The sequence below is a fragment of the Sparus aurata genome, chromosome 8 (genome assembly GCF_900880675.1).
Source record: "Sparus aurata chromosome 8, fSpaAur1.1, whole genome shotgun sequence".
NCBI lineage: Eukaryota > Metazoa > Chordata > Actinopteri > Spariformes > Sparidae > Sparus > Sparus aurata.
Genome location: NC_044194.1, coordinates 12,586,872 through 12,610,365, shown reverse-complemented (window position 1 = coordinate 12,610,365; position 23,494 = coordinate 12,586,872). Strand labels below are relative to the sequence as shown.

The window sequence follows — 23,494 nt, the reverse complement described above, 5'->3', positions numbered from 1 at the left end:
ATATCTTAGTCACAAATCTTTAATAAACACATTTTGTTGGGATTCTTGCCAAAAAAAACTGCTTGTTATGTGGAGTAGTGACAGGTTATCATTATGGTTGGACTGAGTATGGGCCCTGGCTGATTATTGGGACCAATATCCAGCATTTTCTAATCATCGGTATCTGGGATTTTTCTGTCAGATTGCCGATAAAATAAAATTGAAAAAAAAAAAGGTGTCTCTGATGCAACATCCTCTCACACAAAGTCCCACCGCCTACAACAATATCTGACTCTAACCCTGGCAACATGTCACAATAAACAGCCTAAAAGCAATAGAATATTCTGAATCTGCAAAGTAACAAGTAACTCAATTTAATGTAGTGGAGAAAACGTGTAATGTTGCAGAAAATTGAAATGCTCGAATAAAGCACCTCAAAATTGTACTTAAGAACAGTACCTGAGTAACTTGTACTTACTTTTTCATCAGTGGTTGTTTGAAATTTTGACACAAAAAGATTCATGTAGTTAATATTGGTCCCAAATATCAGTTTTCAGTCTCCTTGATTTCTTATTATTGGTATGAGCCCTGAAAAAGCCACATCAATGGAGCCCTATTAAGCGTTTTTTAAAACTCATGCCTTCAAAAATCCAACATTGGTCTGGATCTAATATGACCTGCGTAAGCTACAGGACAGTAGGATTCATCATGGATAAAGAGCTTACTGAAAGACAAGATCAGCAGTTTTCTTTTCAAACACAGTTCCTGGATATTGTTGGGCATCCTTTTGGGGGAAAAAGAGCTTGATGTTCTTGACTAAAGAAAAATTAAGTTACTTTTACTTTGGCGGCCAGTTCAGTAAGTTTTTATTAGATTTTCTCATGAAAAATATCTAAATAAAGGAGACCATAAAAGATAAAGGCCTAGCAACTGTAATGTCCTGGAATTAAAACTCCTGTTTCACGTTTGACGTAAAGTGGCAGTAGTGAGGCACGAGCTGTTAGTAAATACAGCGAAGAAGAAGTGCCTGATCAAAACACGGAAGTGCCTCACGCTAGCTTGTTAGCATAAGTAGCTAAAGCGTCCGTTACCGTAGCAGTGCCCTTAACTACAGTGTGTACTTTAACCAGGCGGGGTTGGTTGACATTTACTGCGGATACTGACAGCTGCCATGAACTCGCTTTAGATAAGAAAATAGAAGTAACAGTTAACTTACAATGTTTAGCAAGTCGTATCAGCTGCTCCCCCAGAGGGACTCGTCAGGTCTGCCGAGGACTCCTGGCTTGTTTGTGGACAGAGATGGCTTCACACGGTCCAGCTATCATAAAGGACTTTCATTTGACAACATGCCTAATGTTTCTAATGACGACTTCACTGGTACGTAGCTAATGCAACTACGACAACATAAGCTAAAGTAGCTAAGTTTGTTTCGGACGCAGTTTAAAGTGCTACTGTAATAATAGTAATAATAATTGACCCTCTGACTATTGTCCAAATATGAGTGGTTTACAGTTTATGATAAGCTCTAAATGTTGTCAAAGAGTTGCTGCCTTGACCATCATGTTTTATATTTCAACTTCCCCTTTTAATCCATTGCCCCCAATTTATCTTGCAGCTAAATGAAATAAATAAAACATGCAAAAAAATATAAACGTCAGCAAATGCCACCACATTATATAGTACGGCGCAGAATAGAAGCTAGAGGACTTGCAATGAGTCAGATTTAGATTTACATAAGGGTCAAAATTGCTGTGGAGATTCCTGAATTTTCAAACCTTGGATAGGTCAAGCTCCAAAAAAATTGGATCTTTTATTTCCCATAATGCAATTCAATAGTATGTTTCCTTAGATCCTCTCTGCTTCACAAAACCACATCTTAAGGGCAAGCTTATTCGTATAGCACAATTCTGACACAAGGCAACTCAAGTCGCTTTACTGGGGTGTAAAAAGACATAAAAAGACATTAAAAACAAGCAGGATGTCATCAAGAAACAAAACATTAAAACAAGTTAAGAAATAGGAAAATAAGATTAAATAGAATAGGTTTAAAAAAGACAAGACTAAAGAATACAAGTCACAGTGCAGTTCTTAAAAATAAAGCACATGATCTTCAAGCCCAAGACAAGACCTCTCAAGTGATGACACTCACACACGAAAGCTCCTCTTAAAGCCACAGATGACATACAACTGTTTTTACAGGCCGAGCTGGTCTCCTCATATCTGGTTTCGGAGTATGAGGCATTTTGTTTCTTTATTTGCATTAAGATACCTCTCAAGGATGGCTGTCCTGGATCTGCAACCTGATCGTCACCTTCCTCGTCTACATCTGCACCTTTCTAACATTTCCCATATCAGGATGGTTCGTGCTGAAGGTAAGCTAAAAATGGTCTCTCATCAGTTACTCCCACACCATGTTGACTCACTTGGTAAGAATTCAAACAGCCAACTCTGACTTATTCTGTCCCTAGACCGTGCCTAACTACCAGAGGATAGTAGTGTTTCGTCTGGGTCGAGTGTGTCCTCCAAAGGGCCCTGGTATCGTCCTTGTGCTGCCCTTCATTGACCAGTGGCAGAGAGTAGATCTGCGCACCCGTGCTTTCAACATCCCTCCTTGCCAGGTAAACCACTATACTCTGCTGGCTATTGTGATGGACAGCTTCAAGTCTTGAACATTGCCTTTGTCCAGCAGGTGGCACTCTCTTCCCTCTGTGAAACCAGCGAAAGTAAACTGATACTGAGGGAACTCTGTGTGCTGAATGTTTTGTCCTTTGTCGTCTGTGTCATCTCGTGGAAAAAATAACCAGATAGTTAACAAATGTTTTTTTTAAGCTCAACCATTTATCACAATTATGAGTTTATTTTTTAAAATAAACTTTCCTTTTGCATTTGTCAAACTATGAACAGTTCCATCACAAATGCTTCTGCTCGTACTAGGCAGTCAGCATTCGCCAACTGCATATTCGGTCATACACAATTAATATTGCTTATTCAGTACCAGTTTTAAGACTGAAGAAAATATCTATATATGTTCTCTATATGATGATAATGTTGACCAGTGTTAGGCCAGTGAAATATAGATTTGTCTCTGTAGGTGTCCACTCAGGATGGTGGTGTGTTAGCAGTGGGAGCAGACATCCAGTTCAGGATCTGGAACCCCGTCATGTCAGTAATATCAGTCCAGGATCTGAACGCCTCCACAAGGATGACGGCACAGAATGCTTTGACCCACAGCCTGTCCAAGAAGACTGTCAGGGAGATCCAGACAGAGAGAGTTAAACTGGGAGAATATCTCGGGGTGAGACCACACTGGAGCTAGTCCCTGCTGGCATGTCACTGTATCATAACATCAAACTTACATCATCTCTTGCTCTGTACAGATGGACATAAATGAGATGACGCGTCACTGGGGGCTGGAGGTGGACAGGGTAGAGCTGACCCTGGGGTCTCTAGTAAAAGCCCCAGATGATGGCCCCTGTGGATCCCTTATCATGCCTCCTTCTGTGCCTGGACTAGAAGGCCTGACTGGCCCCATTCAGCAGTTAGCCATGCACTTTCTGGGCAACAGTGGCAGTTTACAGCATAAACAGGGTACACACACACACAAAACTGTTTTTCTTCAAGATGTACCATTTATGATGTTGTTTTTTAATACATCAGTTGCTTTTACTCCTCAGAGGACTGCTTAACCTTTATGGATGAGCTCAGCAGCGCCCCTCAGACAGCTGTGGCCACACCAGTGTCTGTTGAAGAACTGCTCGACGAGGTCAAGCTTCTGCTCTCTGAAACTTTGGTCCGCCAGGTTGGGGCCTGCTTCCAGTTCAACATAAGCTCCGAGGATGGACGGCATCACAGTTACTATGTGGATTTGAGCCAAGGTGATGGTTATGTATATTATTCTGAAGATGCCACAATAAAAAGAACATCTATATTCAGATGGAGTCGGCATCTGAATACAAGTCGTGCTAAATCTGACTAATGAAGCTCAAATGTTAGTGAAAAACAAAAGTATAGTTGTATATTTATCAAATGTCTCCATTGCTCTGTGTGTGTTCTGTAGGTAGCGGTGCAGCTGGAGCAGGGTCCTTGTGCACAGAGCCAGATGTGACACTGAGTATGAGTGACAGTGACCTTTTGGCCATGTTCCGGGGCGAGCTACGACCATTTGCTGCTTACACCAGTAGCAGACTCAAAATCCAGGGAGACATTAAGACTGCCATGAAGCTGGAAGAGCTCATAAAACTACTTAAGAAATAGCAATCACTGTAACATTTGTAAAGGTATTTATTGAATTCTTTTAAATGTAAAGTGAAAGTTTTTAATGTATGCACTGATAATATTTGTTATAAACTAAATTTCTGTCATGGCCTTGTGTTTCTTCACAAATCAAAACAAATGCTTGTTTACAAAAACAAACCTTCTAATGGTCTTAAAACCCTTTTTAGTTGACAGTTTTAATAGTTTGGGTATAGTTTTTGCGTGTAGGTTACGAAAGGATGCTTTTATATAAGCTATAATATTCAGTAAGTGATGGAGCTCAACATACACAGCCATACTGTGCTCTGGTGCATCAAGTTCAACCGGAGAGCCTTGATCAGCACAGCAAGGGGGGCTGACTATTTAGACCAGCCTCCTTGTTTTGCACCAGATGTCCCTGGGTGAGCCAGAGTGGCTGCTGAAGGTAGAGCAGAGTGAGCTTTTTTATTGTTGGGATGGCCAGGTGGAGTGTGTGGCGCAGCCCTGTCACACTTCCCCTGTCTTGGGTAGAAGCGCTCACAACTACAAGTGTGCGCTACAGCAGCAGTATGCCGGTGGTCAGACAGGTGTACGCACAGAGCGGCAGCATCGTCAGGCCTTTCAGTGAGATTCCTGGACTGTGGAAGAATGGGGTTGCCAACTTGTACAATTTTTGGAAACTGGACGGCTTCAAGAACCTTCACCGCATCATGGTGCAGAACTTCAACACGTTTGGACCAATTTACAGGTACAAACAGGGCTATACAAATCTTGAAGAAAACGATAGAACAACTGCTTTTCACATGTAGACTGAATAACACAAGTAGACAAAACAGATCACTTGAATTATTTAACTGGTTTAAAACTTGTCTAGTCCAAGCATGAACTCATTTGTTGATTAAATGCATCTGTGACCTACAATGGATTGTACAATGTACAATCCACAAGGACATGTTTTTTAAAAACAATACGCTTACATGTTTTTCTCGACCCTTTTCCCTCTGACTATATGTCAGAGAAAAAATAGGCTATTATGACAGTGTGAATATCATCAATCCTGAAGATGCAGCTATCCTCTTCAAAGCAGAGGGGCATCATCCGAAAAGGCTGACAGTTGAAGCCTGGACCTCCTACAGAGACTACAGGAACCGCAAATATGGAGTTTTGCTGAAGTATGTGCTATTATCATCCCGTTGTAACTATAAATTCTGTTGTGACACTTTTGTGCCTACTGGTTGTTTTGCTAGTTAAAGTTAATGTGTACAAAGAAAATATAATACCTAATAGATGTATTGTTATTTTATCTTGATATTGTCTTTGTGTACCTTGATTTAGTGCCTGTCTTTCTGTGTAAGCTCTCGGTTGAGGCAGATGCATCTATTTTTTCCACAGGAATGGAGAAGACTGGAGATCAAACCGTGTGATCCTCAACAAGGAGGTGATTTCCCCAAAGGTGCTGGAGAACTTTGTGCCTTTGCTGGAAGAAGTGGGCGAGGATTTTGTGGCCAGAGTTCACAAGAAGATACAAAGAAGCGGCCAGAACAAATGGACTACTGATCTTTCTCAAGAACTCTTTAAATATGCACTAGAGTGTAAGACTTACATATGTATTATTTATTTCAGTCACTGTGTCGGCCTGTGCCCTTTTGCTTTCTCACACCTTGCTTGTCATTGTCTCATGTTTACTCTGTCCTACACAGCCGTGAGCTCAGTGCTGTACGGGGAGCGTTTGGGTTTGATGCTTGACTACATCGACCCTGAAGCTCAGCATTTCATTGACTGCATCACCCTCATGTTCAAGACTACCTCACCCATGCTGTACATACCTCCTCGGCTGTTGAGGCACATTGGAGCTAAGGTTTGGCGGAACCATGTGGAGGCTTGGGATGGGATCTTCAATCAAGGTAGGTCTTAGAGGACCAGGATCAGCATTTATATATTGTTTTGATTGTCCTCATTGTACTGTGTTTGGTGCAGTTTCTCATTATTTTATATACTTTTGGTGCCTCAGCGGACCGCTGCATCCAAAACATCTACAGGAAGTTGCGTCAGGAGACTGACTCTCCGAAGAAGTACCCAGGAGTCTTGGCTAGCCTGCTCATGCTGGACAAGCTGTCCATTGAAGATATCAAGGCCAGCGTGACTGAGCTTATGGCTGGAGGAGTAGATACAGTGAGAAAAACATTACAATTGTTTTTTTTCCAGGAAATGATTTATTTTGTCAGTTTTCTTCAACTGCTGATGGGAATTCACAAGAGGTTAATAGAGTAAATAGTTGAACTAAAATAGTATTACAGTTGTATTACAAGTTTTCTGATATCTTATGTTTAAATATGCATACAAGGTGATCAAATTACATATGTGTCAACTTGCATAAATGTCTAGAACAGAAACCCAAACCAAAAATAAACATATAACTTGGACATTTTCTTTTCATTAGTCTGAAACAAGATATCTCACGGAAGCAAAATAGCCTCAAATCTCAAAATTGACGAGTGTTTGTAATCTGTGAAAAGTCTTCTTTTAATTCAGTTTGTGTTTCTCAGACGTCTATAACGCTGCTGTGGACATTGTATGAACTAGCTCGGCACCCTAACCTCCAGGAGGAGCTGAGGGCGGAGGTGGCTGCAGCTCGGGCTGAAAGCCAGGGAGACATGATGGAGATGTTGAAGCGGATTCCGTTGGTCAAAGGAGCTTTGAAGGAAACACTGAGGTGAAACAATGGCTACACCAGATATCGATGCTATTAGTAATACAGTAGAGATCCCAGACAGTAACTCATAGATTGTTCTGAAAATGTATTTTTCTCTTCTGTAATTTTCCTAATTCTGCCATCTACCTTCACTAATTAAATTTTTAATGAAGACTTTTCACTTTGGTCCCTCAGGTTACACCCGGTTGCAGTCAGCTTGCAAAGATACATAGCAGAAGATATCATTATTCAAAACTACCACATCCCAGCTGGGGTATGTCAGAACTATAAATCATGTTTCTGTGTTTGAGCACTGATGTAGAAACTGAGCAGTCAGTCTGGCCCAGTGTTAGGGGCACTGCTCACCTTTTCTTTGTTTGTGTTTAGACTCTGGTCCAGTTGGGCCTGTATGCGATGGGCAGAGACCCCAAAGTGTTTTTCCGTCCGGAGCAGTACCAGCCTTCCCGCTGGCTGAGGACAGAGACGCACTACTTCAGGAGCCTGGGCTTCGGCTTCGGCCCCCGTCAGTGTCTAGGACGCAGGATAGCTGAGGCAGAGATGCAAATCTTCCTTATCCACGTGAGACATACAGAGAATAAAGAGTACTTCCACGATACTTGATGTCTCATTTGCACAGCATATTAACTGTGTGCATTTATCTTCTGTGTTTGCAGATGCTTGAGAACTTCAGAGTGGAGAAACAGCGCCACGTGGAGGCGCAGAGTACCTTCGAGCTCATACTCTTACCAGACAAGCCACTAATATTGACTCTGAAGCCTCTGGATGCTGGTCGGTAACACCAAGTTTGAGAGAGAATTGTGGTGCGTGATAATGGGATTGTAGAATACCACTGAATAAAATCTGTTCAGATGTTGATGTAGAGCAAAATAAACATGAGGAAAGAAATGGCTAAAAATGTGCATGAAGACATTACCTCAGTCATTCCATACCTAGTAAATAATTAAATTATATGTATTGTTTCTTACTTAGTGAGTAATAACAGAGATGTTTAGCTCGTTTGTGTTTAATACATTGAAAAAACTGGAATGTACAGAACCTTAATTCCAAGTGTTATACCATATGTATAAACCAGTGATAAATAAAACAATACAACTGATCTGAAATATGTCTTTCAAAGTTTAATTGTACTACATATTTTAACATCTGAATATTTTTATAAGAAGGAAATGTCTCATTTTAAACATGAAAGGGTTTCTATATTATAATTTGCAGCATCTCACGTGTATGAATCACTTTTTTTATTGGCCTCATTTGAGCGGATTGTAACTTGATGTGAGAAAAAAAAGAAGTAACAATCTCTGGAAATAGAGTCCGCTCACATAAGCTGATAACCGGCTTCCAGCATACCACATTAGGTAAACAGGGGGTAAACAATTCAGTAGTTCATTTGCGGGTAATTTTGTGGCCTTCTGCTTCCTGTCTGCTTTTCTGATACAATGATTCTGACACAGACCTCTGTAAGAAGCAGAAATCATTCCGAGTCAAGCACTTCATAACAGAATTACACACAGCAATTTGTGTCGTGTAAAAACAAAAGCTACACTCAACTGACCGAAGGAACATTGTGAAGGATTGTGGTGGACGTCCGGACAAAGCCATGCCTGTGCTCACTCAGTTTTGTCAACATTTCCTGCTTCTGTCTCCCCCATGATTTTGAGTTCTCCTCCAGCTGCAACACATGCAAACAAAGCATCCGCTGAACCATGAAAGTGAAACTGAACACTGAACACATACAGTACAATTTTTATTTTCATTTTTTTCACCTGAGCCTCCAGTGTTTGGACTCTCGCCTCAGCTTTCTCCAGTTTGTTCAGTAAACTCAGTCTCTCCTTGAATGGCAGTGTGTCCTTTGTCTGATGGCGACATAATACACAACTATTTGAGACCCTAACCTACTAGATAATGACACAGTAATATCATACAATAAATCATATTTTTCCTCTGAGTTCTTGACAGTACCTGTGCTGGCTGCTGTATAATGACGGGGGCCGGCTGCTGTCGAGTCCTGTCCAGCTCTGCTCTGAGGCGAGAGTTTTCTGCTGCCAGGGCCGACACTACCTCCTCCTTTCTGTGGTCAGTCTCACCTACGCAGCATGAAGAGATGTTCCTGCCTCTGTGAATATTTTTACATTATTCGCTCAATCACTGATTCCACCTACCTCTTTGCTTTTTCACCGCCATCCTTTTGTCACCAGTCCGTCTATCATTTTCTCTGAGTTTGTCGTCTAATGCTCTCTCCATCTTCTCAATGACCTGAACAATTAGGATGGAAGTGTACAGGATATTATCCTAACATATATTTAAGTATAGCCAGTAGGTGATTTATTTACTTTAAACACAGGTTTTTTTTTCACCCTATGGTAAAAACTATATTTGTGGTCATGTCTCCCCAAAAACATGTTGTTAAACGGGTGGCTTGGTCTGGGGTTTTATTTTTTGGCAGCAAAGATGCTACTGAGTGATCATAGGAATATTATAGGAATACTACAGGCAGCAGTGTGTCTCTATGATCATCTCTATGATGTTGCCACTTGTAACTTTGATCTAAAGCAAAGTTAGGCTAGTGACATTTCAGAGCCATGGTCAGCGCCTTAGATTCTATCTTGCACAAACATCAGTCAGAAAAAGATCAATGAGTTATGCAGACTTACCATGCTACGAGGTAGGGAGAGGAGGGATAACACGCATTTTGGAGATTTTGCCAACAAGGGGGCGATGGCATCACTCCTCACAGAATCAGCAAGAGCAGAGGGACTTTAAAGCCAATTGCTCACCTTTTCCTGCTGTTTCACTGTGGCCTCCAAACTTGCCATCTTTGCTGAGCGACTCTGGTGTTGCTGCAGATCCTTCTGCTGCTGCTGATGAACTCTCTGAAGTTTTAGGAGCTCCTTCTCACTGTCATTCGCCTGCATATACACTCGTGAGTTTTATTGGTAACACTTTACAGTATACAAAAATGTGGGAAAGAGCGAGTGAGGAATAACTCAGGAACACCTAATAAGTAATGAATAGTTGATGAGTTGTGATTTGAGTTGCTTGAGAACAGACTGGGAGATGCGGATGTAATACACTTGTAGGTGATCATTAGTTAGAATATATCTATGAATTGACCACTTTCTTCATGTGGAACAAACTTTTTACAAGTCATTAATCACTAATTACTTAATCATTAGTTACTCTTTTTGTGCCCCCCTTAAGTAAAATGATCATCCTGAGTATTTAGTTACTGAGTTTTTACTAGGAGTTCACAGCTACTTGTCATGATCATGTTTTGCTGTTTTGTTAGTGAAACATGTATTTTCTAACCTTAATCAGGCTGTTTTGCAGCTGCTGGATTCTGTCTCTTTGAGACACAGCCTTACTGGTTTCACTGGCAAGCTTGAATTTCAGCGAGGCTTCAAAAAAACAAAAAACAAAACATACACAGCAGCATTAATCTGAGTATTGATACACATGTTTCTGTTGTCTTTGCATTTTTTCATAGGCAGAGGGACTGTGCTGTTTTCTGGCTACATTTGTATGTTGAAATCAGAAAGTGACAGCTTAGTTTACCGAAGATGAGAGTTAGAATTTGATCTGTAATTTATGAAACTTCAGTGACTTTTCAGATTTGGAGTTGGCGTTTTAATGCGGGGACATTTTAACACTAATGATCTCAACACCCATCAGTAAAGCTTTTGAAATCGAACAGATGGGAAATAAATCTAGTCCCTTTACTTTGATGCCAGCAGAGAGACCTTGAGGAAACATCCCTTCACTGAGGGTCACAAACTGTCCTTCAGGAGATAAGGGATGCACTACCCACAGAGCTTATCAGGGACTGTGGCCCAAATGAGCTGCCTTATCATAGAATGACACAGTCTGCTTGGGAATAGACACTCGCAAGGCTTAGCGAGCACAAAGTGAGCCACCCTCTACATCCCCGCTTCATCTGCAAATGAAATGCCCCATAAAACCATAACATCATGGACTGATGGTTCAGCAGCTGCCGGCTGGAGAGTAAACTTTCTGACATTTTTCTACATTTGATCTAAACTTTTGGTGAGCATGAAGAATATAAATTATTGCTTTGGCATGGTTTTTATTCAGTGTCACTTTCAGACAGGCCACTAACAAATTTATAATGAGTAACTGGCCATAGAGCTCTGCTGTGGCTTACCTATACGGTCGGCAATCTCAGCCTTGGTCATGACGTCGATGTCTGTGTCATGCAGCAGGTCTCGGCCAAGGTCCTGGTGCAGAGACAGATTGATGCGGAGCTGGCTGTTTTCTGCCTCCAACGTCATCACTTGCCTCCTCAGCGCTATGATGTCCTCTGCCATCCTACTCAGGGCTGAACGATAGTTTTCCACCTCCTGATGGAGAGATGTGGATGGTCAGTTTCTGCCAGTTGCTTGACATGGGTCATTTTTAAAAAATATAGCTAATTAAAGAAAGAGCAATTTAATCCTTATAGTAAAACTAAAGTTGTGTGTACTAGTTTGAGTTTCAATTGTGCCATCAAGGTTGATGTAAAGTGCAAATACGTCTTAAAACCATTTCCCCAATACCTCAGGGTCATTTGTAACCAAACAATGTCTGGTGTTTTTCAATTTTTTTATTGAGTCTTTGTTTCATGCCTATCTTTTCCCAGCTCCCTTCACATTTTCAAGAACAAACATGCCACATAATATTCCCAGAATCCTGTTCTGTGTGGTCAACACCACTAGATGTCTCTTCAGCTCCATCTTGAGGAGTTGTTGACCCCAGTTATGTAGTCAACAAGACAGGAGAGTTAAAAAACATCCCAACAGCAAATACATATTGCATGTACAGTAAGACAATTGATTTCTCCTGGTTTTGGGTGAGAGCATAACATGAGAGACGGGACATAGCTGGCAGAGAAAGACATTATTAAGCCCTAAAGTGTGATGTTTCTGTAATCAATTGTCTGAGGTTTAGGTACGATGAATTCATAACTCTAGCTCCTCAGATCCAAAGGGACAGTAACACCCTGTCTATCCCGTTAAGGTCTTTTGTCACGGGAGCTTTGACTGGGGATTTTGGATAAATCCTAGTCATGCATTCACGGAGTCTCCCTCTTGTGAAAGCACGTTTGCTGAACTGTGGAGTCAAAACTCATGGTAAATTCATGGGAGTGTCTCAGAAAGGCAGACTAAAAAAATAACAGTGGCTTTCACAAAAATCTTGTACATTTTCTCCTTTATTTTCACATTCGTGTTGACCTTTTCAACGTTGGAAAAGATGCAGAATTCCTCACTGACTTCCATCAGAGCTGCTTCTCGGGAATCATTCCGTATCAGAACATTCTCTGTGCAGGGCATGTGCGTGTTGTCTAGCAGCTTGTACACGCTCATTGTTCTCTGCCCTGTCACATTCAATAGCCGGAGCTGAATGGCGACCGAGAGCAGGGTCCAGCTGCATGTATGAGGAGGGGGCGACGATTAGGGGATTCCAATCTCCGATGGTGTGGTTGTGACTCCCGCGGGATGCTAGGGTGAAATTGAGCATCTAATTGAAAGGGCAGGGACAAGGTGACAATCATGACTGTAGATGAGATGGTGTCTCTGCTGGGGGGCCCCACCGGCATGATGGGGAGGACGGTGCCCCATGATGAGTCTGGAGAGTCCCATCATGTGTCAGAAATAAAAAGGGAGTCTCTGCCTCGGCCTGTGAATACCGAGGGCTCCCTTCCCCTCTCAATGATTTGAAGACATTAAAGTGGCCACGCTGTCATGCATGCTGTCACTTTAGGACAATTGTATCACAGACAGAAGGCACCTGGATTGGAGTGCAGGGATGTGATATTTAATTAGGCTTTAACAAACCATTATCATAATGATTATGTATACACAAGTATTATGAGTCCAATTATTATCCAGATCCGTCTCTCAAAATCAACACAAATTAACATAATCAATCTCAATCTCAGTTAAAGTTCTATGCAATGAATTTGAATACTATTGAATTATGAAGAAAATCTCTCTGCAACAGACGAAAAATGTCAAGATATGCATAAATAACACCCGGGGACCTTTGCACAAGTTTCAGCCCAATCAGCTAGATCCTGCTCGAGTGCAATCAGTCTAGTAAAATGTTAATCTATTCCACTATCCGCTGTTTCCGTCCCTCAACTGTGTGTGACCGCGTCTGCACACGATACTGTCCTGTCTCACTAGCTCTTCCCATGTCACTGTTCACTAACCGAACGTGACAGTGGGGGACCACTTCACTGATTGATTCAAGAGTTTAGGTATCGATTGTATGTAATCACCTTAGTTTGGAGGTGGGTAATCTCTTCCATGTTGGGACCATCCTTGAAGTCGTGCAGAGGGGGTCTAAGGCAGGAACACATTTAATAATAATGAACTCACCAGTCAAATGAATCCTAGAAATGTCGTACATAGTAAAGTCTCACCGTTTATGTGGCTGATGCACTTGATATGTGTGATTTATGTCGGGTTTGTTGGCCTGTGTGGCCTCCGGACTCTCAGCTGGTCTCTCCTGTTCTTGTTTGGCTGCCCTGTGGAGCTCAGGCTTAGCTGCCTTGGAAAAGTGGTGGTCATTTGGTAGGATCTGTGCCAGGGCATCATGGGATGGGAGGTCGTATCCATTCTCCTGAAGCTGTAGAGGAAATATTGTTTTCCTGTTTAACATTCACAATTGGCCAAAATGAGCTGCGTAAGAAAATGTCTGCATATCAGACATCAGCAAAAAAAAACAACAACACATAGAGCAGTGGAGAACCAATTTCAACAAGACACAAAGGTTAAATACACAACAGAAACCACACACAAGGAGCATTAATTATGGAAATTGTTTGCTGTTAGTTCTACAAGCAAATTGCTTGACAGTCTCCTGTAGCAACAGTGTGGGAGGACAACTAAATGGTAAATGATATCAGCAGCAGGGACCTTAAATCGACTATGTTTTTACAGAAAATGAAAGCTTTTATCCCAAAAACATTGGAGCTGTGACCTCTGAGTACTCACCGTGCTTGTGTGTGGCCCGTTCTGCCTCTTCATCTCCTGAATATAAAGGCTGTTACATCACTATGCATACAGTACCCACTCCATAACAAGAGAGCTCTTAGTCAACAGCCCTAAAGTCCTTCAGGTACGTGCCCTGCGTATACAATGTACACCGTTAATGATCGCAGCTGCCAGGTAGCACACATTCAAAGAAACGACACAAGTCATTATCTATTACCTTTTTTACAGACCCTCCCTCTGACACTAATATCTCCACACTGTCAGAGCCTACCTTTATAGCTGCAGGGTTGCTCAGTGATTTTGTCTTTTTCGAGGCCTTCATCCAACAGAAAAATCTCAGAGTACTTTTCAGAAGAGTGAACGCGTAACTGATGCTGGATGTGGAAGTTGAAGCTGTCATCAAGAACAATCAACCTGTAACCACAACACAAACCATAGCAACTTTCAGGGCCAGTGAGAGGGACTCCTGCTGTGTGCAAAATACTGAAGAATCAGTTTGCACAAATGCACAAATGCCTCTTTTGCCACTCACAAAATCTACGTTATTACTGTACTTCAATATAATTATGAAATACTTGCTGTAATTCCATGTTCCATTCTGTTCTTCTAAACCACTACCTTTTGGAGGCACCACTGCACTTTTAACTCCTAACCCCTTACCCTCCTCTACATTTATCTGTCAACTAGAGTCACTATGTACTGTACATTGCAGATTCAGATGGACATGATATATGAATTTATAGTTGTCTTTCCATTTAACAACATGAGTCACTCTTCAAAAGAGACTGCTGAATCCATATATCTAAATTTGTACAGAAAGTATGAGTATTTTTCCCCAAAAGTAGAATAAGTAATTGCTGCAAAGTAACAACTAATAGTAACAATACAAATAGTCTTCTGCTATTAAGCTACCAAGCAATATTTGAAGATGTTGTTAGCTCCATCTTCATCCACTGCAACATCAAAGTGATGCTTGCACATTGAAGCTTAATGAGTTGTAGTCCAATAATATATTATTATTTTGAAATGGGAAATTCTGCATAATTGATACTCATACACTGGGTCCCTTGTGATTATTTTCCCGCTAAAACTTGTATACTTTTAGTGAAATTGTACTTGAAACTGGGTGTTTCTGCACAGCGGTATAGATACTTTCACTCGAGTAAAATATCTGAGTACTTCTGCCATCATTGTGCTTTTGTATCGATGTAGCGATGTGCAAAACACTTTTTTTTTCCCTGCAAGCAGCGTGTAACAATCAATGGAATCAAAGGGAGGTTCCTGCTCAGTAAATACCAGCCCCCACATGAATTCTGTCTCAGCCTGGATAAGCAGATTGATGGCGACTGACTAATCATTTGTCGGTGACATGCTGCGCTGCACCTGTGGCTCCCCCTGAGCATTTATTCCCTGCTTCACTCGTATAATCTGATGTCAAACCACAGACACTGTGCAGAAGAAAAATTTCGTTTCGGGAAGAGGAGTTGATTTTGAACGTGAAATGACTGTTTTGGGGTAAACAAAACAAAATAGAAACAAATCGCATCCCAGGAATTCGTGAAAGATTCAGTGTTAATTAATGATTGACGGATTTCTCCTACTTAAGCAAAACTACAGCTTTTAGGTAAATCAACTAGGTATGAAATGTTCTTCAGATACATTTATTAAGGTTTAACTTGCCTAAAGGGTGTGTGTTCATTTGTTTGTATGCATATATATGTGGAACCTTCAAAGACACGGATCAATAAATCTCCCTCTCGGGTTAGTTCATTAGCAGTGAAGGCTGGACTGGACGATCATTGATGGCATAAGATCTGATTGAGACTAAATGATAATGTGGGGGTGCAGGGAGGAAGAGCCATCAATGATCTAGAAGACTGTGCCGGACACTCACTTTACAATCATGTTAACATTCTGTTGAACACATGTGAGAGGTAACCAGTGAACTTCTTTATGTGAATCTGTTCTGCACTTTGACATTTGTTTTATACAGGCGGTAGATTGTGCCGAACACAAGGCAGTTTACTGAAAAACCCCTAAAATTGGCAGATAATTCAATTCAATACTAACAGCAATGTGCATGAATATCTCAGTTACAGCCTCGCGTATTAAAACCCCACTCTGTTCAGTTTTTAGATAAATATTGTCATAACTGGCTGCTTTAATTCATGATAAATAATTCACTGGATGCTTGCAGCTATGTGCTCTGCTAGAAGACATAATCTCTTCTAATCCAACGAGGGAAAACCTGTACAAGTGAAAACACTTCCAGCAGAGTAATATCACATTATCATGCATGAGATTGCCCGACAAATTTACAAAATCCTCCCGACCAAATAATTCACATTCGCATGTTGTGCTTTTTAGTCGCTGCTCGTGTTCAGAATGCCTCTGATCCTGTTACATGTAATCCTTGGAGGGCTGGGGAGGGGGGAATGGGATGCATGTCCCAATGCTGGAGAGACAGAGGGGGGGGTGTATCAGTGACACCGAGTCGATCTGCGATCTGGGCTTTCCTTAGCATCATCAGAATTCAGCACACACACTGCAAACTGCAGCAAATGGGCTCTTCATTGGAGTGACAGCTCCGAGTCTGCTGCCACACAGAGCTTCAATTAGCCTGCCAGAGTCAGGCGGCTCCCAGGAGCTTTCTCCACCATCCACATATTCCACCTCTTCTGTCCAACACCTTTTATTTTTTCCCTTCACTCCTTCATCTGACCCACTCTCTCTTTTTTTTCACTTTTTCCACATCTGACCTCAGCATCCTCCCCGTCCTTCTTTCCTGTAAAAGCACCATCCTCCTCAACCCTCCCGTGCTGCTGTCCACATGGAATAAGCCAAGCGGAAATACTTGTTACATGCTAATGGACCCAGAGGTGCAAGGGGTGTTGGAAATCTGAATGCAATCGAAGCAGAAAGGAAGAATAACTGAGGATGTGGGGGTTTACACAGTTGGTGTTTCTTCACAACAGGAATTGAGGGCTGCACGGTTCCTCTTTTATGAATTGGGTTGTGAAACTGGAAAACATCCTAGGGACAGAGGAGAGAGAGAATCCAAAAACCTGTGAGAACAATTCACTTAGTTCACGCTTGAAAAAAAGAAAAGAGCCCTTGTCAGCATTACACTAATATGACTCACTAAGAACAACTTCTCTGCTTTTATAAACTTTAGTTGACTTCTTGCACCATCAATACGTGTATTACTGCCAGACAAGATAAGGAAATAACTGATCAGTAACATGTTACGAAGGGAAAAGTTTATTGTCAACAGGCATTTACATGATGTTATGACAAACAAACCTGTCAATGTAATAAGAAACCTGTCATGTTATAACAAGATTCTATTTATTTTGTTGTAACATGAACGAGACAAGGAAAATAATGCTTCTTGTCATATAATTATTATGTTATCATGCTGTAACATGAATCATTTTATGCTTATAACGATAAGTAGCACCACGTTATAATGTAAAAAGTTTATCTTCAACAAGATAATAAGTATGCTGTATAACTAGAAATGTTTCCTTTTAGGATGTAATAAGTCTGTATGCCATAATAGCCTGAAAAATATCCTGTGATAACAATAAAATGTTCAAGTTTTAACATGACACTGATCCATGTTCCTTTTCCGGAGCATATTGCACAGCACATTCCACAAGAGGAGGAATCAACCTTTGGACAGGATGGATGAATTGTATTGTTCTTCATACAGTAGGAGTCTGCCTCTCTAGCTGAAACTCTTTATCCAGTTACTTTAAATTGGTTTCCCCAACATCTTAATATTAATATGTCAGTGCAATTGCAGTTATAGCAATGATTTCCCTCACAGGATACAGCTGGTGATAGAAGTTTTACACACAGGATTACACTTCTGAAAACGTGCTCATTAATGTTGATATCCAGCAGAGAAGATGTTTGTCATGTCGTATAAGATAATAGGACTTCCACACATTTCATTTTTATTTATAATTAGGATATACAAAAATGTCACGTTTAAATAGAGTTTTGAAGATGCAAATAATTGAACCGTTACATTTTTGTCATATAACCTGATCTTCATAATTCTGTTGTACAATTCGCATACCAAACAACAAACACTTCATTAATTGCATCACTGAATCAAATCTGGTAAAATAGAACCCTTTACAATTCTAATTCAGGAAATTGGTAATAATGTATCTGCATTTAGGCTTCACATGCAGTAACTCTGAATTATGCAGAATTGGATTTAAACTAATTGTTGTTTCAACCTGCTGTGACTAAAATGTGCTTTGCAGCACCAGAAAAAAATGTAATTACAGACCTCCCCAGAGAAAATGACATTTTGCTCCGTATGTAATCATATCTGTGCCCTGTCAGCAAAATGAAATCAAATCTGCAGTGAGCCGTTCCGTGGCTAAAGGTTTTTGAAATAAAGCAATAAAGAGAGAAAAAAGGACACAGAGTGAGAGGACGGATGCACAGAAAGAGGTGTGAGTCAAGGGCAACATGCAGCTCTGACTCAAGGACGCGTGAGGCTCACAGCCAACGCCGCTCCTCATGAGGTCCAATGTGAAAGCAAAGCCAAGGATTATCAGTAAATCAACGTCTGTCAATTAAGGTTATGCTGCCGTGAAACCACAGTGCTCCATAAACAAACACATAAAGGCAGGGTCGGCCCTGAGCGTAATGAATAGAGCGGGTGAGTGAGTGCATTCAAACACACAGCTCGGTGACAAGAGTGAGTTGGAGGGAATAAAGCTCAAATATGACCACGCATACATTCAATCCTTAAAATGCTGACAGTAATATTGAGGTCATCTGGATTGTTTGATCATAATTCTAATATTTACTCTATTTATGCTTTTCAACCAGAGGCAAATAGAGCCGAGGTAGCCCCTTTATGCAATTGGTGTTTTGAACAGACTTTAGCTCCTGCCTGGCAGCAAGAGACTGAATATGAAGGAAATGAGCAGAGCCTGTTCTTCCCTTCGTTTAGCTCCAAATATCACATGTAACTTCAAAAAATTATATAATTGCTGGCAGGGACACCGAGTTTCTTGCCTGTGCCCTCGACAAAAGGGTCACCAAAGGCCCCTCAGCAGATTATTTTAAGTGTTAGAGGGTTTTTTGAGCCCTTTTTGGCCCTTGAGTGACCCAGGACCCAGGACAACTGACCTGGTGTTGCCCCCATTGATTACCTTGACTGCTAAAGGTTTCAATGAGAATTAAAGAACAGGGGTTCCTTATCTATAACCCTCCAAACAAACCCATGACTCTAGCAAATTATACAGATCCCTAAAAGGACTATCAGATGCTTCTTACAGGTTTTGGGGAGATGTTCCAGTGAAGATTCTGACATTGTAATTGGTCAGTGGGGCTCTGTTACTTCAGTAAAATCACCAAAATCTAAATTATCAACTAAATGTACTTTGGTTTTACATGTAAAAGACCTTTGTTGTGAAAATTTGGGCCCTGTGATTTTTTGCATCAATCTGTAAGCAACATTTAACAGTTGTAGCTGGTTGAGGTGTAGCTTGTTTTAACTATCTTATTTACACAGCTAGGTAGTTTTTGTCTCGTGGCTCAAACACTCATTTAGATGATATTATGTGAGAAGTAGTGCAGGTAAATATCTCTTTGGTTGAGCTCTTAACTCAAACATCTGTAAGGAGCACCAACTTTACACAGTTTTATTATGAGGCATCACAATTCAAAAAGGTTTGGGGATGTCTGGTTTATCTAAATCTGGTTACTGAGGCAGTCAAAAAAATTGAGTAAAAGTATAATATTTACCTGTGAAATGTATGTAGTAGAAGTGTAATTTAGAATAAAACGGAAATACTCGAAGAAAGTACAAGGAGGTTACATTTGAAACTAAGTGTTATACATGAGTAAATGTATTTGAGGTAGTTAGATTCCAGTGCAAGAAATTAAGACAGAGATCAGCGGATTTAAAACAGGTTTTTAGACACATTTTTTGCTCTAAACAAAAAAAAATAATTCTATAACATATGGAGGCCACTGGATTTCTGATGTTGACTGTATTAATTCCTATTAGAATCCCCTGATCCTAATCAAACATGTTTAGGAAGTATGACTGAGCCTCTGGGGACAGTGAAGCAATCTAAATCTGCCGACAGCAGGCTGGTATCCACGACACATTCAGCCACAGCACAGCCAGTATCAGTGACTGCTTTCCCCCGCCGGCTCGACATGACCTTTCCAAAATGCTATACAACTGAAGCTTAATGACTAACACACCAGTTGACATTTACCGAAGCCAGCCTGCTGTTGAATAGTTCAGAGAAACATCAAAACGCTAATGTTGCTTGTACCCAAAAGGGACCCCCATGAGTGAAAGGTACAGAGACTACAACAGTATCTGGAACAAAACAAACTTTTCAGAAGGTTTTGCAAAAATGATTCAATGCCAAAATCATGTTGGGTAACCATGGAAATAAATAAAAACAAACACATCTGAAAGAATTAAACATCCCAGATTAAAATTAAAAGCACACCACTTTGTGTCTGAGGCTGTGAAAAGGGCATGGAGATTGATGAGGGAGTGGTAGGCATGCCTCTTGTGTGATTCATCATTCTGATTTTGGCAGGACTGTCACTGGGATTGGATTTACATCAGAAGTGATGCAATGATGTCAACACCCAGCCACACACCTCTTCCCGAAAACACGGGTCTGAGGTCAGACAAGATGTGATTACAAAGCCTAGAGAGAAACACCAACTTCCAGCCCGGATCCTGTCATGAGATAGATATCTCAGCAGCACTTTGTGTCTGAAACCCAATGGCCTGCATCTTGATTATTCCAGGATGGGGGGAACAGGTCAGCAGAGCAACTGCCATCACAGAAAGGGTCAATGGACCCAAATGATGACCACATAAATTGTTCCCATTCCAGCATGTGCATTACTGTGGGGACGATGGCTATTTAGAGTGCTGTTTAGTGTGTATTCATCAGTCATAGCTTCTATGCAGCCTTGGAAAAGACCATTTGTCATGTGTAGAAAGGAATTAATGGTATTAGGCAGGGGTCCATCAGAGGGTTAAAGACTTACATTAGCTCCATATCGACCGAGGAGGGCAAAGGCACCGGGGGCTGTGCATTCTGGGTACATCATTTACATGTCTAAAATAAGATAAGAGCGCAGAATAGAGAGGTTAACCCTTCAACCCGTTTTTTGTGCAGGACAATGGTCTGATCTTTAATGACTCTCCTGGTCTATTCAGCAGGGTTTCATGATGGCAAGATGGACAGATGATGGGCCGAGCTGAGCTGATACAACACTAGCCTGACAATAGCCCACTGTGGTTGAACAGCTTCATTGTGAAGCAACCGCAGCAGCAGCAGCAGCAGCAGCAGCACATCTGTATTCAGAGTTGATTGTGAGGTTACACATTTAGCTGAGGTGGGAATAACAGAATAGCTCTCAATCTGTTCTACACGCTCTGCTCCAGCTGCAGCGTATAGATACAGGCTGCTGCACGGCACTTCAAACAGAGCAGCCCCGCACGAACCTGCACCACCAGACAGGAGCCAAGGAGCTCCCAGCATCCCCACTCCGCCCTTATCAGAGAACAACAGGAGGACGGAGTAAACAACTGAGGAATTAGCAAGAAATAACCCCCGTAAGAGGTGCCTAATCGACTCTAATGTGTAGATTCATGAACGCCTGTGAGGTGAGTCAAACAGGAAATTTAAGTAATGGCTCTTTCTTGTATTTCGGTGCCACAAAATACAATACAATATAGAAACACTGCTAAAAAATGTTTCTAGCTCATTTTAAGTGTTAAAGATAAACGTGTGCTCGGGGGCTCTTCCATACAGTATAACAGCCATCACAACCTTGACTCATGATGACCCTCGGTGTTCAAGGTCTCTAAAGCTCTCAGCTCTTGTATTTAGACTCGGACTGAACCGCCCACATCCGTGATCCCTCCTCCCACACACGCCTGGTTTGCTCCGCAGTCTTTCTGTCTTGCTTTTGTCTGTCAAGGCCAGCCTTTTATCACATTGGTTCTGCCTGCATGTCAGTCCAACACTCATGTATACTTGGCCAGCACCCAATGCCTGTTGGCCTTGTTGATTTCATTACGTTCAGAATGATTTCACTGTCTGGGACAAATGAACTAATGGGAAAAAAAAACAAAAAACGCAGAGATGGGAAGAGACGTGACAGCAGTGGAAGAAAGACATTAACGAGAAAAGAGAGAAGCCAGACATTCAAGGTTGTGGAGTCATAATAAGAAAAATCTATAGAAGAAAAGCTTTTTGGAAATATCTGTTCCTTGTCCAACTCTTTTTTTCTTCACTGGAAAACCAATTTCACACTGAAATGTATTTGCAATTATCAGAGTTGCCCAAACAAAACAAGATAATCACAATCTGTACCTCACATGAAGACAACACAAAGCCACTAGATGTCACTGTGGCCCCATTTCATCCCCCCGTCAGCTGATCCACCAACACTAACCTCTGTGTGTGAACTCCCTCTGTAAGGGGATGCATGCTCACTCTGCTGTGCCTAAACTGCACAGCTGCAATGTGCAGAAAGAGTCTGTACAGCTATTACTATTCAGGACCAGTTCCACACTTCCCGTCCCCTCTGTCTGTCTGCAATTCTCAGAAACCACAACATTGCCGGCGGCGGGGGGGGGCTCGGAAATGACTGTACTGCTGCAGCCCTGCCTGCATACATTATGCTGCATCTGAACCAGGGGTCCTGCCTGCGGGGAGTAGCACTGCACTGCCAATAAAAAATAAATGTTCTTACTGTTATTGTTGTAATAATTGCAATGGTGGTGATGCTTGGAAACCAGATTGACAAAACGCATGACAATGACACAATTCTGACATCATGTACAAGGTCTCTTTTATTTTATCATAGCCAGCAACAGATGAAGCGATAGATGATTGATAGCAGAAACACAATCCTATTCCTCATCTCCTCTACTTCTGCTTATTCCCATCTTTCAGAAAAAGGCAGTAAAAGTGGAAGTATTAATTGCCGGCAGATTTACCTGCCTGCTGCCATCCAGCTTCTGTTTGTTCTGACTGATGAGGGGAAAAAGTAATCCGATTCTTTTCAGGGCAGCCGTTGCACAAAATCAATACTATATAAAGAGGCCTGATGAATTTGAAATTTGTACTCCGAGTGGATATTGATCAGCCTCAGTCAGAAGACTTTTGAAAGCCCATGTAGATCTACAATCGATGCGTAGTTTAAAACACATAACTCTGCTAATATAAAACACGGGTGAAGAAAATGCATGTGAGCAACATTAACATTAATGTAATTATTTTTCAAATAACTTACATTGATCATAGAGTTATGTTGTATCTTACGGAGAGAGGTGCTCTAAATTTCATGTTCATCAGATGAAATTTAGAAAACACATGGGGCTGATACTCCAGCAGCAAGTCTTACGGAGAGCCTGGCAGGGCGTGGTGTTCTTGCCTGGTAGGGACCATATTAGTGTGAAGGACCCCTCCTCCTGGTTTGCCTCCAGCAAGAAAGATGGTCCGGCCACTGGGAGATTGTGTGGAGCAGTCATTACTGATTCTGTATATTTTAA

At 41.4% G+C, this 23,494-nt stretch overlaps 3 protein-coding genes across 9 annotated transcripts in view; 2 read left to right on the top strand and 1 right to left on the bottom strand.

Moving 5' to 3' along the window:
- The first annotated feature begins 1,003 nt into the window (after positions 1–1,003).
- Positions 1,004–4,340, top strand: stoml1 (stomatin (EPB72)-like 1). The gene is made up of 7 exons (XM_030425205.1): positions 1,004–1,356; positions 2,245–2,351; positions 2,448–2,597; positions 3,071–3,274; positions 3,357–3,567; positions 3,654–3,854; positions 4,037–4,340. The coding sequence occupies exons 1-7, from the start codon at positions 1,197–1,199 to the stop codon at positions 4,231–4,233; spliced, it is 1,230 nt and encodes a 409-aa protein (XP_030281065.1). The 5' UTR covers positions 1,004–1,196; the 3' UTR covers positions 4,234–4,340.
- A 53-nt stretch (positions 4,341–4,393) lies between these two features.
- On the top strand, positions 4,394–8,028 carry LOC115586293 (cholesterol side-chain cleavage enzyme, mitochondrial). Its single transcript, XM_030425196.1, has 9 exons — positions 4,394–4,960; positions 5,229–5,384; positions 5,605–5,804; positions 5,913–6,116; positions 6,224–6,384; positions 6,759–6,925; positions 7,100–7,178; positions 7,292–7,483; positions 7,579–8,028. Exons 1-9 carry the CDS (start codon positions 4,689–4,691, stop codon positions 7,699–7,701), a joined length of 1,554 nt encoding a protein of 517 aa, XP_030281056.1. The 5' UTR covers positions 4,394–4,688; the 3' UTR covers positions 7,702–8,028.
- Positions 8,024–23,494, bottom strand: part of ccdc33 (coiled-coil domain containing 33) — a 51,472-nt gene continuing 36,001 nt past the window's right edge. For 2 of the 7 annotated variants that reach the window (XM_030425198.1, XM_030425197.1), the window contains 12 exons: positions 14,189–14,331; positions 13,918–13,953; positions 13,344–13,549; positions 13,200–13,263; positions 11,085–11,280; positions 10,232–10,320; positions 9,700–9,831; positions 9,085–9,178; positions 8,885–9,009; positions 8,689–8,778; positions 8,478–8,594; positions 8,024–8,380 (listed from right to left, as the gene is read on the bottom strand). In XM_030425198.1, the coding sequence (XP_030281058.1) occupies positions 8,309–8,380; positions 8,478–8,594; positions 8,689–8,778; positions 8,885–9,009; positions 9,085–9,178; positions 9,700–9,831; positions 10,232–10,320; positions 11,085–11,280; positions 13,200–13,263; positions 13,344–13,549; positions 13,918–13,953; positions 14,189–14,317 (1,350 nt within the window). In that variant the 5' untranslated portion in view covers positions 14,318–14,331 and the 3' untranslated portion in view covers positions 8,024–8,308. Of the gene's footprint in view, positions 8,381–8,477; positions 8,595–8,688; positions 8,779–8,884; positions 9,010–9,084; positions 9,179–9,699; positions 9,832–10,231; positions 10,321–11,084; positions 11,281–13,199; positions 13,264–13,343; positions 13,550–13,917; positions 14,051–14,188; positions 14,332–23,235; positions 23,400–23,494 lie in introns of those variants that run through there. The other 5 variants (XM_030425200.1, XM_030425202.1, XM_030425201.1 and 2 more) reach the window with 5 other exon arrangements.